The sequence below is a fragment of the Sinohyriopsis cumingii genome, unplaced genomic scaffold, assembly GCF_028554795.1.
Source record: "Sinohyriopsis cumingii isolate HCF-2022 unplaced genomic scaffold, ASM2855479v2 utg000813l, whole genome shotgun sequence".
In the NCBI taxonomy this organism is placed as follows: domain Eukaryota; kingdom Metazoa; phylum Mollusca; class Bivalvia; order Unionida; family Unionidae; genus Sinohyriopsis; species Sinohyriopsis cumingii.
In genome coordinates, this window is record NW_028315934.1 from 1,011,780 (window position 1) to 1,024,904 (window position 13,125).

Sequence of the window (13,125 nt, forward strand, 5' to 3'; positions counted from 1 at the left end):
AAAGAGAAGTACTTTGAGCAGAAGGGCATCACTTTAGACCATGTGGAGAAAAACGAAGTAAGGCGATCGTTTGCCAAAGTGATATTTCAATTGCTTGTGGCGAAAAATGGCACAACGACCGTGTTTACCTAAGACGGAGTATTTGACAGAACCGTTACCTTCAGATGATTCACTACACAACCAAATACACGAAACACGTAGACGTCATTTTTGAAGTCTTGATCTTAGTTAACTGCAGAGGCCGATGAGTTTGAAAATGTCATCATTGCGGCCTACGTGACAGCCCATGCTCGCTTCAAGTTGTACGACTCTTTAGAACTGTTAGGAGATCGTGTCATGTATTGTGACACAGACAGTTAAATCTACATTAATCGTTTTGGTCAGAAGGCGTCTCAGAGATAATACGTCATAGGATACGTCTCAGAGGTAATACGTCATAGGATACGTCCCAGAGATAATACGTCAGAGAATACGTCGCAGAGGTAATACTTAACAGGAGCTATTTTCGCCCTTTAAAAAAAAAAACATAAATAGAGACAACATAAATTTTCTGTTGTTTATGATAACATAGGCCTGCATTATCCCCCGCTCGTTATCAGATCTTACTATCGGTGCTAAACAGATGCTAAGGCTATCGGTCGGATCCACATATCCTATAATGACCCTAGTTTTTTTAATGTAGTTTGAGTAACAGAGTTCTGCAACCTTTCAATCCTGACATTTACGCTATGGAATCGAAGTTAGCTTTTGTTTCCACAATTCTTCTGTTGGCTAAATAAACGAATGCTTAATTAAGAATAACATTCTTCCCTCGAAAAGACATTATCGATCATGGCAGTATAGCGTGATGATACGTGGGTGTCTCCATAAATCTAATTAATTGTTCTCTGGCCCAAGTTAAAGTGTACTTCATAGATCGCCAGAAATGTGCCCCTTCACAGATTTGTCAATTCCCTACTTTTGATTTGACCGCTTTGTTTATGCCCATAAAATGAATGATTTAACTGTGCTGATACAAACATTAGAACAAATTATATTACATATGTCCGTCCGTGTCTTCTTTCAGTGCATCTTACTAAGTGCTGGAGGCAGATTCCAGCCAACACAACGTCTGGTGTGTTAAAGATGAAGGTCGAACTTAATTTCTCATTTCATTTATCTCTAGCAAGTCAATCCTTTGAGAAGTTTGGTTGTTGTTCTTACTGTTGTTGTTCCCGGAAGTAAAGTTGTACACGAGATCAGGTTTTGAAAATAATATCACCTAGTGACTGGCTCGAACACTTGTCGGCTATATACAGTGACATTAATCTAGATGATTATCTAATCCACTAGTCCGTGCAAGCTTAATTGTCATGCTGAAAAAATTAATGACACTTGTAATGCAATTATGTAAAGAAACAAAAGTGTAATTATTTATATTAATCCTATATAACTGTATGACAAACCGATTCAGAGTTTAAAAAAGTATATAGGGAATATATGAAGTATATATGGAGTTTATTGAAAATATATATAAAATACGAATTAATAATTTAGAGTAAACAATTCTCTTAATTTTACGTCTAAAAAGACAACGGAAAGGTTTCTACAACAAAATTAATATGTATAAAATAATCCAAAATTATTATAATAAAAACGGTACCATTATGTTAACCATTGTAAATTTGTCTTTGAATTTATATCATTGACATTAAACAATGATAAACCAGAAATGCTTGTATAAACGATAAATAGTTTGGCAAGTCCAAGGATATGTAATAAAAATAGTAATATAATGTAAGCCACTAAAAGCTGCAATTATAGCTGGACAAAAAATATCGAGCAGTGTTTCAGTTGTTAAACAGACTATAACCTTAAAATGTCAATAATGATCAAAAATACATATTTCTTAAAAATAACGAAATTATCCTCAGAACAGTTTGGAATCAGACTCGCATTACTATTAACCTTTCTTGATCAAAACTGGTTCACATAGAAACTTCGTGAACTCTGAAAGAGAAGAGAAAAGAGGAAATACATGTGTTAATACAGTGGACCCAAATGTGCCTTCAACGAGTCTTGATGCTTTGATCCAGCTCTTCTTTTATTCATTTGTATAACTTCGGTCCCCATCGAACTTTTAAATATTCACTAATAAGTTTAGGGCACCTCGTACAGGTCCATCTCTCTCTCTCTCTCTCTCTCTCTCTCTCTCCGTTTACGATGCACTTTTTTTGCAGATATTCATATGCTGAGTAATTAGTATAATAGGAAAAAGAACGAAAGCTTACAGTGATAACGACTTTAAAACTAAATCCGGGAAATAACAAAAATAAAAATAATCTGGACAATCACTATTTTCATCATCTTCTTTTTTTTCTTTCTTCTTTTTTATTTTGGAACTGAAATCGTTAAGTTGCCAATAATATTGCTTTAGTAATTGTTTAAAGTATAAGCCTTTCAATCTAGTCACTCCTGTTGGGTTTTGTGAAAAATGACATAGTCAAACATTTAAAAATTCGATAAGGAATGGAATTTAAATGTAGGCGTGTCTTCAAAATAGCTTTCACGGTCACTGCCTTCTTTAAATGAAATGCATCAGTCCAAACTAATAAAATGTTAGACTGTTGATATTGTTATTGCAATTATTATAGTTAGTTCAACAGGAAAGTAAATGTATTTTGTCATACAGAAATTTAAAGAGACAAACAACTAACCTGTTTGCTAAACAAAATCGGTTGATTGAGAGATGGACATTCAGATGGACACATCCATAATGTAAGGCAAACATATACTTATATTCGTAAGTATAGTAGTCAGACATATCAATGGAAAACTGGATATAAACATGCATTTCTCATGTCACACGCGTGTTTGGCACGCCAAATATATGCATTTTTATATGATTTTCATGAATCTGTCATGTCACATAGATGCATATGTGGTGACACATACATGGATCATGCGATATACATGCATTTGGCGTGTCACATGCACATATTGGTTACGTCATATTGATGTGTTTGGCATTGTACATACACTATCGTTGGCATGCCATATACATGCATTTGGCATGTCACATATCATTTGTCATGTGATATACATGTATTGTTCAAGTAATGTGCATGCACTTGGCATGTTACATACATTAATCTGGAATGTCAAATACATGCATTTGTCATGCGACATGTATACATTTAGCATGTAAAATAAATAAAATTTACATTTGATTGCTCAGTGAGTGTAGGGCGATAATTCTGTTAACCCTGTACCAGAACATTTTTTTATCCATTCACGGATTACCCCCCTCTTCTAATGCGATGATCATAGAGTATCCTTTAACAAAACTGATGAGATTAAGGCGTACTAATCTTGCCTAATTTGTATACCAAGCATCTTTCCAAAGACTCCCAAATAAATAAATTGTATATAATTTAAGCTGACTAATTAAATTTATTTTACTTGGCCTGATCAAAATACCAGCTCAGTTTCATCTTAATCACATGGTACTATAAACCAAACAATGATATTTTTCAGTGTCATTACTCAGTCATATTTCAATTTGTGCAACAAATTGATGTATGTAATGACTCAGTTGAATTGGGCGATATCACAACACCAAGATAAAGTGATATATATATATATATATATATATATATATATATATATATATATATATATATATATATATATATATATATATATATTTGGGAAGTTATATCGTAAAGCTTAAATATCCAGACCTTATTCCATTTTCACTTCTTTTTTTTTCTCTTTGAAGGGGAGATAGGATGGTTGTAGTTGGGAATATGCCTACCTTCTACTTCAACCTTGCCATTTTTATCCAAATCCATCAGAGCAAACAGTTCGTTAATATCTTCCTCCCCGAGAGGGTCTCCAAGAGACATGAGGGCTCGTTTCAATTCCTTGGCGTCCAGACTCCCATTTCGGTCCTTGTCAAAGTAGCGAAACGCTTCGCGGAGCTCAACCTCAATTATCTCTATTGGTTTAGAAAACTCTCTGATCAGGTCGCAGTACTCGTTGTAGTCAACAAAACCGCTGTCTGGACAGAGAAAGAAAATATGCAACACAAAGTATCATCTAGGCTAACAATGGGCATTAAAATTAAATAAACTACTGCTCATAACCATGCCGATCTGAACATATTTTACTTTGAAGCTGGCGTTCTTAAGAGTCATATCATCGTTGTATAGGGCCACCTAATCTAGAGGTTAAACTAGGTATCAAATGCGAACCCAGTCTTTCAAATCTCGTGCACAAATGACATAAATCTCAACGGCCCATTTCGCAAAGAATGCAAGGACAATAAAGCCCCTTTTTACCTTTAATGAGTACGAGACAAAACATATAAAAAGAACGTTTCATTCACTACAGTTATAATCGTATCTTCATACCCGTATCACTTTCATCAGTTGTACTTATCTATCTATATATTCATCTGATATATATATATATATATATATATATATATATATATATATATATATAGAGAGAGAGAGAGAGAGAGAGAGAGAGAGAGAGAGAGAGATCATCCAGGTGGCAGTGTTTCGGTAGCTTTTCGCATTGTTTCCTACACTTTCGATTAAATGTCATATTTCTTGTTGTTTTTTTTAAAAGCTAATGTAATATTGATAAATATACATTTATATGATGTCAAACTGTCTTTCTTTTTAAATTATGATCGATTTAAGAGAATAGTATCTAGTAATGCGGCAGTAACTCGCTCCTATATTTTCCATTTGTAGCATTGTTTCTCAAAGCGCTTGTGATACCCCGTAAACAACAATCAAATCTTGAACATTCTTTTTCAAATCATTATATATTTATGAGAGCAGCAGAAAGAAGATTATATACAAAATCGCAGAAATAAAATAATAGTACTGCATATCTAAACAATTTATATTCTATAAATCTTTGTTACTATTGATATAAATTTGTTACTGTTGATATAAATCTTAGTTACTATTGATATAAATCTTTGTTACTATTGATATAATTATTTGTTACTATTGATATAAATCTTAGTTACTATTGATATAATTATTTGTTACTATTGATACAAATCTTAGTTACTATTGATATAATTATTTGTTACTAGTGATATAAATCTTAGTTACTATTGACATAATGATTTGTTACTATTGATATAAATCTTAGTTAATATTGATATAAATGTTTGTTACTATTGATATAATTATTTTTTACTATTGATATAAATCTTAGTTACTATTGATATAAATCTTTGGTACTATTGATATAATTATTTGTTACTATTGATATAAATCTTAGTTACTATTGATATAAATCTTTGTCACTATTGATACAAATCTCTGTTACTATTGATATAAATCTATAGCTAATGTTATTGACATTGACTCAAAGCAGTATGTACTTTGATCTTAACGATTTCTGCAAGCTGAATACATTTTGATGGAAAAGGTACTTTTGCCGCAACAAAGGTAAAATTATTGTAATTAAAAAGATGCTTTTTTTTTGTGTGTGTGTGTGTGTGTGTGTGTTCCCCGGCCGAATGCTTACGCATAATAAAGACTGGGGACTCGGCAGTAACTATTACTTACTGTCTTTGTCAACTCGGATCATCATGTCGGCAAGATTTTTCTCAGTTGGATTTTGGCCCAGTGCTCGCATTACTGATTTCAGTTCATTGGTACAGATTTTGCCATCCCCATTTTTATCAAATAGAGAGAAAGCTTCTTGCATCTCTGAAATTTTTTTAAGGAAATAAGTGTACAGATATTAAATGAGAGAGTAAAGATTTCCATTAAATACTTTTTTAACCTGTTGAAAGTACCATGATGTTTATTGTATTATTTTGAACAACATGAAACAACGTCTGGTTAGAGCAAATAGATAACTAACTGAAAAACAATAACAACAGCAAAAGTAACAACAACAACAACAACAACAGTAACGATAGCAATAACAGCAATAATAATAATAATAATAATAACAATGAAAATAAAAAAATATGGATTCAATTAATAAGTTATTCGACGTGTAAGTGCAATTCATAAATTGTTAACAAACGCGGATGTGCAAGATTTTTTCTTAAATGTACAGTATATATGTCTTTCATATTTTGAAAGGCAAACATTCTTTCGTATGGGTGCAATATTTTCCTGATATATACATGGAATTCAATGTCAGATTTTCTGTCCTACATGTCAAGAAGTTGTGTAAATACCGTTTAGGATGTTCTTGGATATCGACGTTTTGACATAAAAACTATAGAAAATAATTGTTGTGTATAAATTGGGTGTGGGTGTAGGTGTGGTGGAAGTGAGGTAGGCTTATCAAATAATTATATGAACATCATTGAAATCTGTCGGCTCTAGTTCGCAACGATTACCTCGGCATAAAGCAGTCATTCGACATTAGACATGTAGTGATATGAAGTCTATTAAAAAGTATGCATACAAGTAAAATGCATACCCTCTGCTGGGTTTTTGAAACTGTCATATATTTCTTATTCATAAGCCACGTACGCATGCCATATTTTTGCACATCGTTGTGAGTCAGTTCATGTCCATGTATTCGGATATGTTGTCGCAAAATTTGTGCTGAGAGAGAGAGAGAGAGAGAGAGAGAGAGAGAGAGACTAGGTGTATAGTGATCATTTAAGAGAAATAATTATGGAATAGTGCATTATTGTTATCGATAGAAACGTTATATGTCGCACGATTAGACTGCACAACATATAAAAACACACTCATGGCAGTAAAATAGTTGAAGAATGATATTCAAACCACTCATGGCGCACACATAATTTTCTTGGCCTCTGTATCTCTCGTCCCGAATCGCGAATGCCAATTATATAGTGCAGATCAGAAATCTCATTGGTCATCTGACCATTCTAAATACCATCTTGATGTTTACTAGCAGATGAACTCCACAGGCTCCAGTGATCCATCTTGAGCTACGTTGGTCACCTACATTGATAGGTCATATGGTCAGTCACGAGTCCGGTGGGTCACCTAAACGGGTAGGTCAAATGGTATGTCAGGAGCCCGGTGGGTCCCCTGTACGGGTCGGTCAAATCGTCTGTCAAGAAGCCGTTGGGTCACCTATACGTGTAGGTCAAATGGTCCGTCATGAGCCTTGTAACCCACTTATGTGGTCATTCAGAAGCAAGCAAGATCGCCAATGTGGGTTCTACTATGCAACATGCACAGTTTCAAGATTGTATGTCTTCAACATCGTTTGCCATTTGTAATGAACCGTGCTCCACAAATGTAACGTCCCCTGTCAATAAACATGCTATTTGTCAAAGGGAAAACCCTGATTTTAGTTTTTATCTTTTTATGTTTGATTAGAGTGCAGAAGAGTCTACTCGAATTCTTTAGTTTTTTTGCATGCTTATACAGTATCATTGGAAAATACCCCACCTTTGGGGTAAAGACACTTATCTATTAAAATAACTAAAACCTAAGGGAGGATTGTGCGTCCGTCTAATATGATTATAAGTAATGTTATAAACTGGACCAGCTGTAAAGCTAATATGATCATAAGTAATATTATAAAATCTACATACTCTAAATTTAGTATGATCATAAGTAATGTTAGAAACTGTACCAGCTGTAAATGCAATATGATCATAATCTATGTTATAACCTGTACCTACTGTAAATGTAATATGATCATAATTAATGTTATAAACTGTACCAGCTGTAAATGTAACATGATCATAAGTAATGTTATAAACTGTACCAGCTGTAAATGTAACATGATCATAAGCAATGGTATAAACTGTACCAACTGTAAAGGTAATATGATCATGAGTAATGTTATAAACTGTACCAGCTGTAAATGTAACATGATCATAAGTAATGTTATAAACTGTACCAGCTGTAAATGTAACATGATCATAAGCAATGGTATAAACTGTACCAACTGTAAAGGTAATATGATCATAAGTAATGTTATAAACTGTACCAGCTGTAAATGTAACATGATCATAAGTAATGTTATAAACTGTACCAACTGTAAATGTAATATGATCATAAGTAATGATGTATACTGTACCAGCTGTAAATGTAACATGATCATAAGTAATGTTATAAACTGTACCAACTGTAAATGCAATATGATCATAAGTAATGATGTATACTGTACCAGCTGTAAATGTAATATGATCATAATCAATGTCATAAACTGTACCAACTGTAAATGTAGTATGATTATTACTAATTTTATAAACTGTACCAACTGTAAATGTAATATGATCATAAGTAATGTTATAAAGTGTATCAATTGTAAATGTAATATGATCATAAGTAATGTTATATACTGTAATAACCGTACAAATAATAAATGTAGCTGACATTTTTGTGCTTAGAGAGACCTTTCTTGAATCTGGACTAATCATACCTTTCGCAGTGTAAGGATCCATAAGATTGGAGTCGTCCATTGTATTCCTATTCGCACCTACAATCTGCCAAATAAAGAAAATATGGCGTTATTCTGACCATTTCCTTCATCTAGCATCTAGCTGGATTCTGATCAATCTCAAACGCGTACGATATTAACGATGTCTAGAAGGCCTTAACACATTTTTCTTCAATTTTACTATCCATCTCAAAACTTCATTCACAAATTAAGAATTTTTGGAATATCTGGTAGCAATGGGTTTGTTTTTATTATTGATAATTCTGCACGCATCAGGGATTAAATTAATGTCATACAACATTGAATGTTCCATAAAACGGTATTTTCCTATCTCGGAGAACATTATGAAGATTTCGTCAAATTCACAGGATAACTCGACTGTTTAATTTCACAGTTACACTGGTTTCCGTATTCTTATATTTCTAAAACGCAAATGTGCTTTTGAATCCTTTCCGCTGTTTCTACCTCTGGCATCAATATCAGCATTTTCCAAAGGTTTATATGCATGGTCTCTCTCTCTCTCTCCGAAGAAACTTTTATACTCTTATTTAAACCTGGTCAGATCATGGAAATTACGCCGATTTAACTAGTTTCGTATTCAATATTTAGAAAGTGAAATATTGTAACACGCCTGGCATCTTACTGCACCTCACTACCGAGCGAATAAGAAACCCACCTGTATATGGCTGGTTTGAGGTCGACTTTTTCCCTATTTCCTAGGCACCGTAGACATCATTAGTAGCAAACTGTATAAGTAAAAAGTAACTCAAATAATTTTCCCTTACTTAAGTAATGACCCAGCATCCACACTACATTTTCACTCTTGCATTTTCTTTCTTGCTTCACATTTACATAATTTATCCGAACACTTTCTATGTCGGCATTTTGCGCCAAGTACTAGAATCTTGCCATACTCTGTAAATGACTTCTCAGAGATCCTGTAGTAAACAATAAATATTATCGTCTTCTTTACAATAATGTTTTATGTGAGGACATATTAATTCCGTTGCCAACAGGAATCCAATCGAAGAAATTTAGCAAGTGTCTTGCAGAAACAGTCTGTGAAGCAGTCTCGTTTTGAGGCAATACGTCTTTAAAACGTTTACTGTATTCCTATAAGTTATGAACTTTTTCCTGGACATCATCCAATTAACTTCTGTTTAGCACACCACATTTGTAGGCTGATGACGTGTTATCGAAACTTTTTTTCGCTACATTCCCTCTAGAGCAGAGGTGGGCAAACTTTCCAGTGCAAGTGCCGCATACACAAATTTACGTCTTGTCGCGGGCCGAATACTTCATTAAGTAAAATAAGTAATATTTGAAATAGCAAACACAAACGTTTTCTCTAAATAACATCATAATTAATTTTCACTTGTTAATATGTTGTTAATATTTAAAAACGTAAACTTAAACTTCAAAAGAAGCACATTTATTTGATAAACAGAGTAACCTAAACAGAGTCAGTGCGAATGATGACTTGTTCCAAGGCCGCATGAAACCCTTTGGCGGGCCGCATGAAAGCCCTTGGCGGAACGCATGCGGCCCGCGGGCCGTAGTTTGCCCACCCCTGCTCTAGAGTCTCATAGTGTTCTCAGATGTAAATATAATTTAATTCCCCTAGAGCACCAGAAATTTTGAAAGTAATGAGCACTACAAATGCTAACTGTATAAAAATGTACCATCAATGTACAATCTCCATGGAGTCAAAGAGTGTCACCCAGTATGAACCTACGGCGTGAAGGCCTAGGGTGTCTAGGCTTACTAATTACGTGTACTCATTATGATTAATAATACATTGCTGGCTTTAAATGCTAGATGTTACTGCAGTATAAAAACAATTTCACTGTCTTTACAGTATGTATAATTTTGGCATCAGTTGGACAAGATCAAGGATAAACAACAAAATAAAATAAATCGTTAAAAATCATGCATCAGCTGAAACAATCATTAACGAAGAGTATATTTTCATGGAAGAAATTAAGCCGTAAAAGATGCCAACTTCCCCGGTCAAGTACTAAATTATACAACCTATTCCCAGTATAATATTAAATTATACAACCTATTCCCCCGTCTAGTAGCAAATATTAGAACCTATTCCCCCGTCTAGTACTAAATAATACAAGATATTCCCCCGTCTAATACTAAATTATGCCACCTATTCCCCCGTCTAGTACTAAATTATACAACCTATTTCCCCGTCTAATGCTAAATTATGCCACCTATTCCCCCGTCTACTACTAAATTATACAACCTATGCTACGTATGACCAAATGCATGAACCTTTTTGAAATAAATCGCATTATCTTTATTCAGTTATTTCTTGTAATGATGTTTAGTACCGGATTAAGGTAGAATAATCCTTTGACTTATTGACCTGTCGCTGCGACAAATTGAAGATAACTCAATAGTTGTCAGTAGAAATATACAATCTTTTATTAAGTGTGAGAGATTCGTTCAGCACACGTGGAGCATTAAAAATTGTGGTAATCGTTTTGCATCATAATGAAAACCCCATATATACAGAGCAAAATGTAAAAGTCTTGTGCCCTGCAACCATTTCAACAGTTTTACCATGTATTTCAGTTTTTTCATGTATGATTTCTTCCTTTTCCGTTGGGATAAAATCAATCTTAATTTTAAAAAAATATTATGACATGGTCTATTGACTCATATGCAATGCATATCGTCACATAAAGGTATGAAACTTTTCTTAACAGCATAATACAATACCTACTTGTGCACATTTAAGAGAGTGTATGCTAAACTGATTCAGTGAATGTTATACTGGTATAATGAGATTGTAACTGGTCATGTCACTCTGTCTGTGCGATTATCCGTCTGTCCGCTTATGGATTGCTATTAAAATCTAAGTTCCGTCATTCCTAATTTCGACGTAAGATCGCATTAACTCTGTTATTTCACTTCAAAAAACAGACGAAAAGATAAATTTCAGATCCCGCAGCCAGGCAAACGGGGATAGTTTGTAGCAAAAACATATGCTTTTGTCATGTTATGAATGTCTAATTTAAAACCCTAACGACATCTTACATACATACATACATACATACATACATATATATATATATATATATATATATATATATATATATATATATATATATATATATTAAATTTCTATCCTTTAAATTACTTTAAAATATCACTCATAAATATTCAATTCGAACTGGTACACACCAATCCTTGATCTTTCTGTATATCTAATGTCTTGATACGTCCAGAGGTATGTATCAAAGAAGGTATACCCCTCTAAGAAGGTACGCCTATTAAATTAAAACATGCGTTCTGCTCTGTTTAGTCTACATAGGTAACTTTGTATGTGGGGATATTAAGTGGAATTATATATATATATATATATATATATATATATATATATATATATATATATATATTGGGTACAGGTTAGAAAAGATTTTAATTTGCCAGCATTATCTTTGGTGACGGCAATGGTCGCTTTGCCTGTACCAAGATGCATGCTCGATAAGCTAAATGCACTTACTTCTCTAATGAGGACAGAACCTTGTCGTGGATATATACATTAGTGCGGTGCGGGCACACTGGCATGGTAACTCGGTGTTTGACTCTGTACTAAATACTAAGTCATTCCAGATGCTTTTGACAGAATCTAAATATACGTCAAAAGAGCATGATGGGGTGGTGCAGTAACCTCCCATAAAATATATCCATATCAAGGCAGTACCTGGGGTATACATTTATCAACAATAACATCAACATGATTCCTAAAAGTAAACTGAACGATCGCAGACATAAGTACTGTCTCTATTATCATAGATACACGCACGAACCTTTACCTTTCTTGTTATAGGTACATTTTGAAAAATAGTTGCTGGACACAAATAATTAAACCTTGAATCAAATGGGCCGTGTAGCGGGAAGAGGCCTGCTTTTGCAATCGAATTTGATTTAAGAAGTTGATGCTGAAAATAATTTACTGCGATTAATTTCTAAAACCATCTTTCTCTGTGTTATACATGTATGCAAATAATACTGTTCCATTAAAGTAATTTGTTCCTACTTGTCCTGTCCCTCTGAAAATACCCGTATATTCGAGCATCGTATTCAATCAGAGGCTCTCTAACACTGACACACAAACACGAAGTAAACAAACACATAACATCCTGCTAGTTTCTACAAATTATAACGTACTTACTCAAAGATGAAAAATACAAGCGAAATCTCTCGCATAGTCCGTATGGAATTTGTTAGGCAAGAGCTACGTAACAGCGAACCGCTAACTTATAATTCATCAAATGTACTCCATTACTCACTAAGCTTGTCGTATACTTTAATTGTAGGACCTCTATGCAAATATTGTCAATTATTCTGGGAATAATTAACAATCCCTGAAAATAAAATTTAGGTTCGTAATCGTTTTCAATGACGGACGTGTTACGGTGATGTACATATGTCTGTGTATGTGTGTGTATGATACTTTTACGTTTATTTAATTGTAGAAGTTAGATGAAGATTACGGGGATATACGCATGACATACTAAAGCTTTTCAAAAGAATATACCGAAGAGCACTAGGTAGATTTGGAAGTTAATACCCCAACCGGAAAATTGTTAAATAGACACTGTTATATGCAGTCCTGGCATACTCAAACCACGTACCTACTGGGTCGTCTCCTTTACACAACTTGTAATTGGCTACAGTATATGGTATCAGCTGACAATA

General features: G+C 33.8%; 1 protein-coding gene across 1 annotated transcript; it reads right to left on the reverse strand.

The window, feature by feature from the left end:
• Positions 1-1,461: 1,461 nt before the first annotated feature.
• On the reverse strand, positions 1,462-12,664 carry LOC149773207 (neo-calmodulin-like). Its single transcript, XM_089946635.1, has 6 exons — positions 12,599-12,664; positions 9,083-9,152; positions 8,389-8,452; positions 5,580-5,723; positions 3,797-4,042; positions 1,462-1,989 (listed from the first exon to the last, which is right to left on the reverse strand). The coding sequence occupies exons 3-6, from the start codon at positions 8,426-8,428 to the stop codon at positions 1,943-1,945; spliced, it is 477 nt and encodes a 158-aa protein (XP_089802761.1). The 5' UTR covers positions 8,429-8,452; positions 9,083-9,152; positions 12,599-12,664; the 3' UTR covers positions 1,462-1,942.
• Between the last annotated feature and the right edge of the window lie 461 nt (positions 12,665-13,125).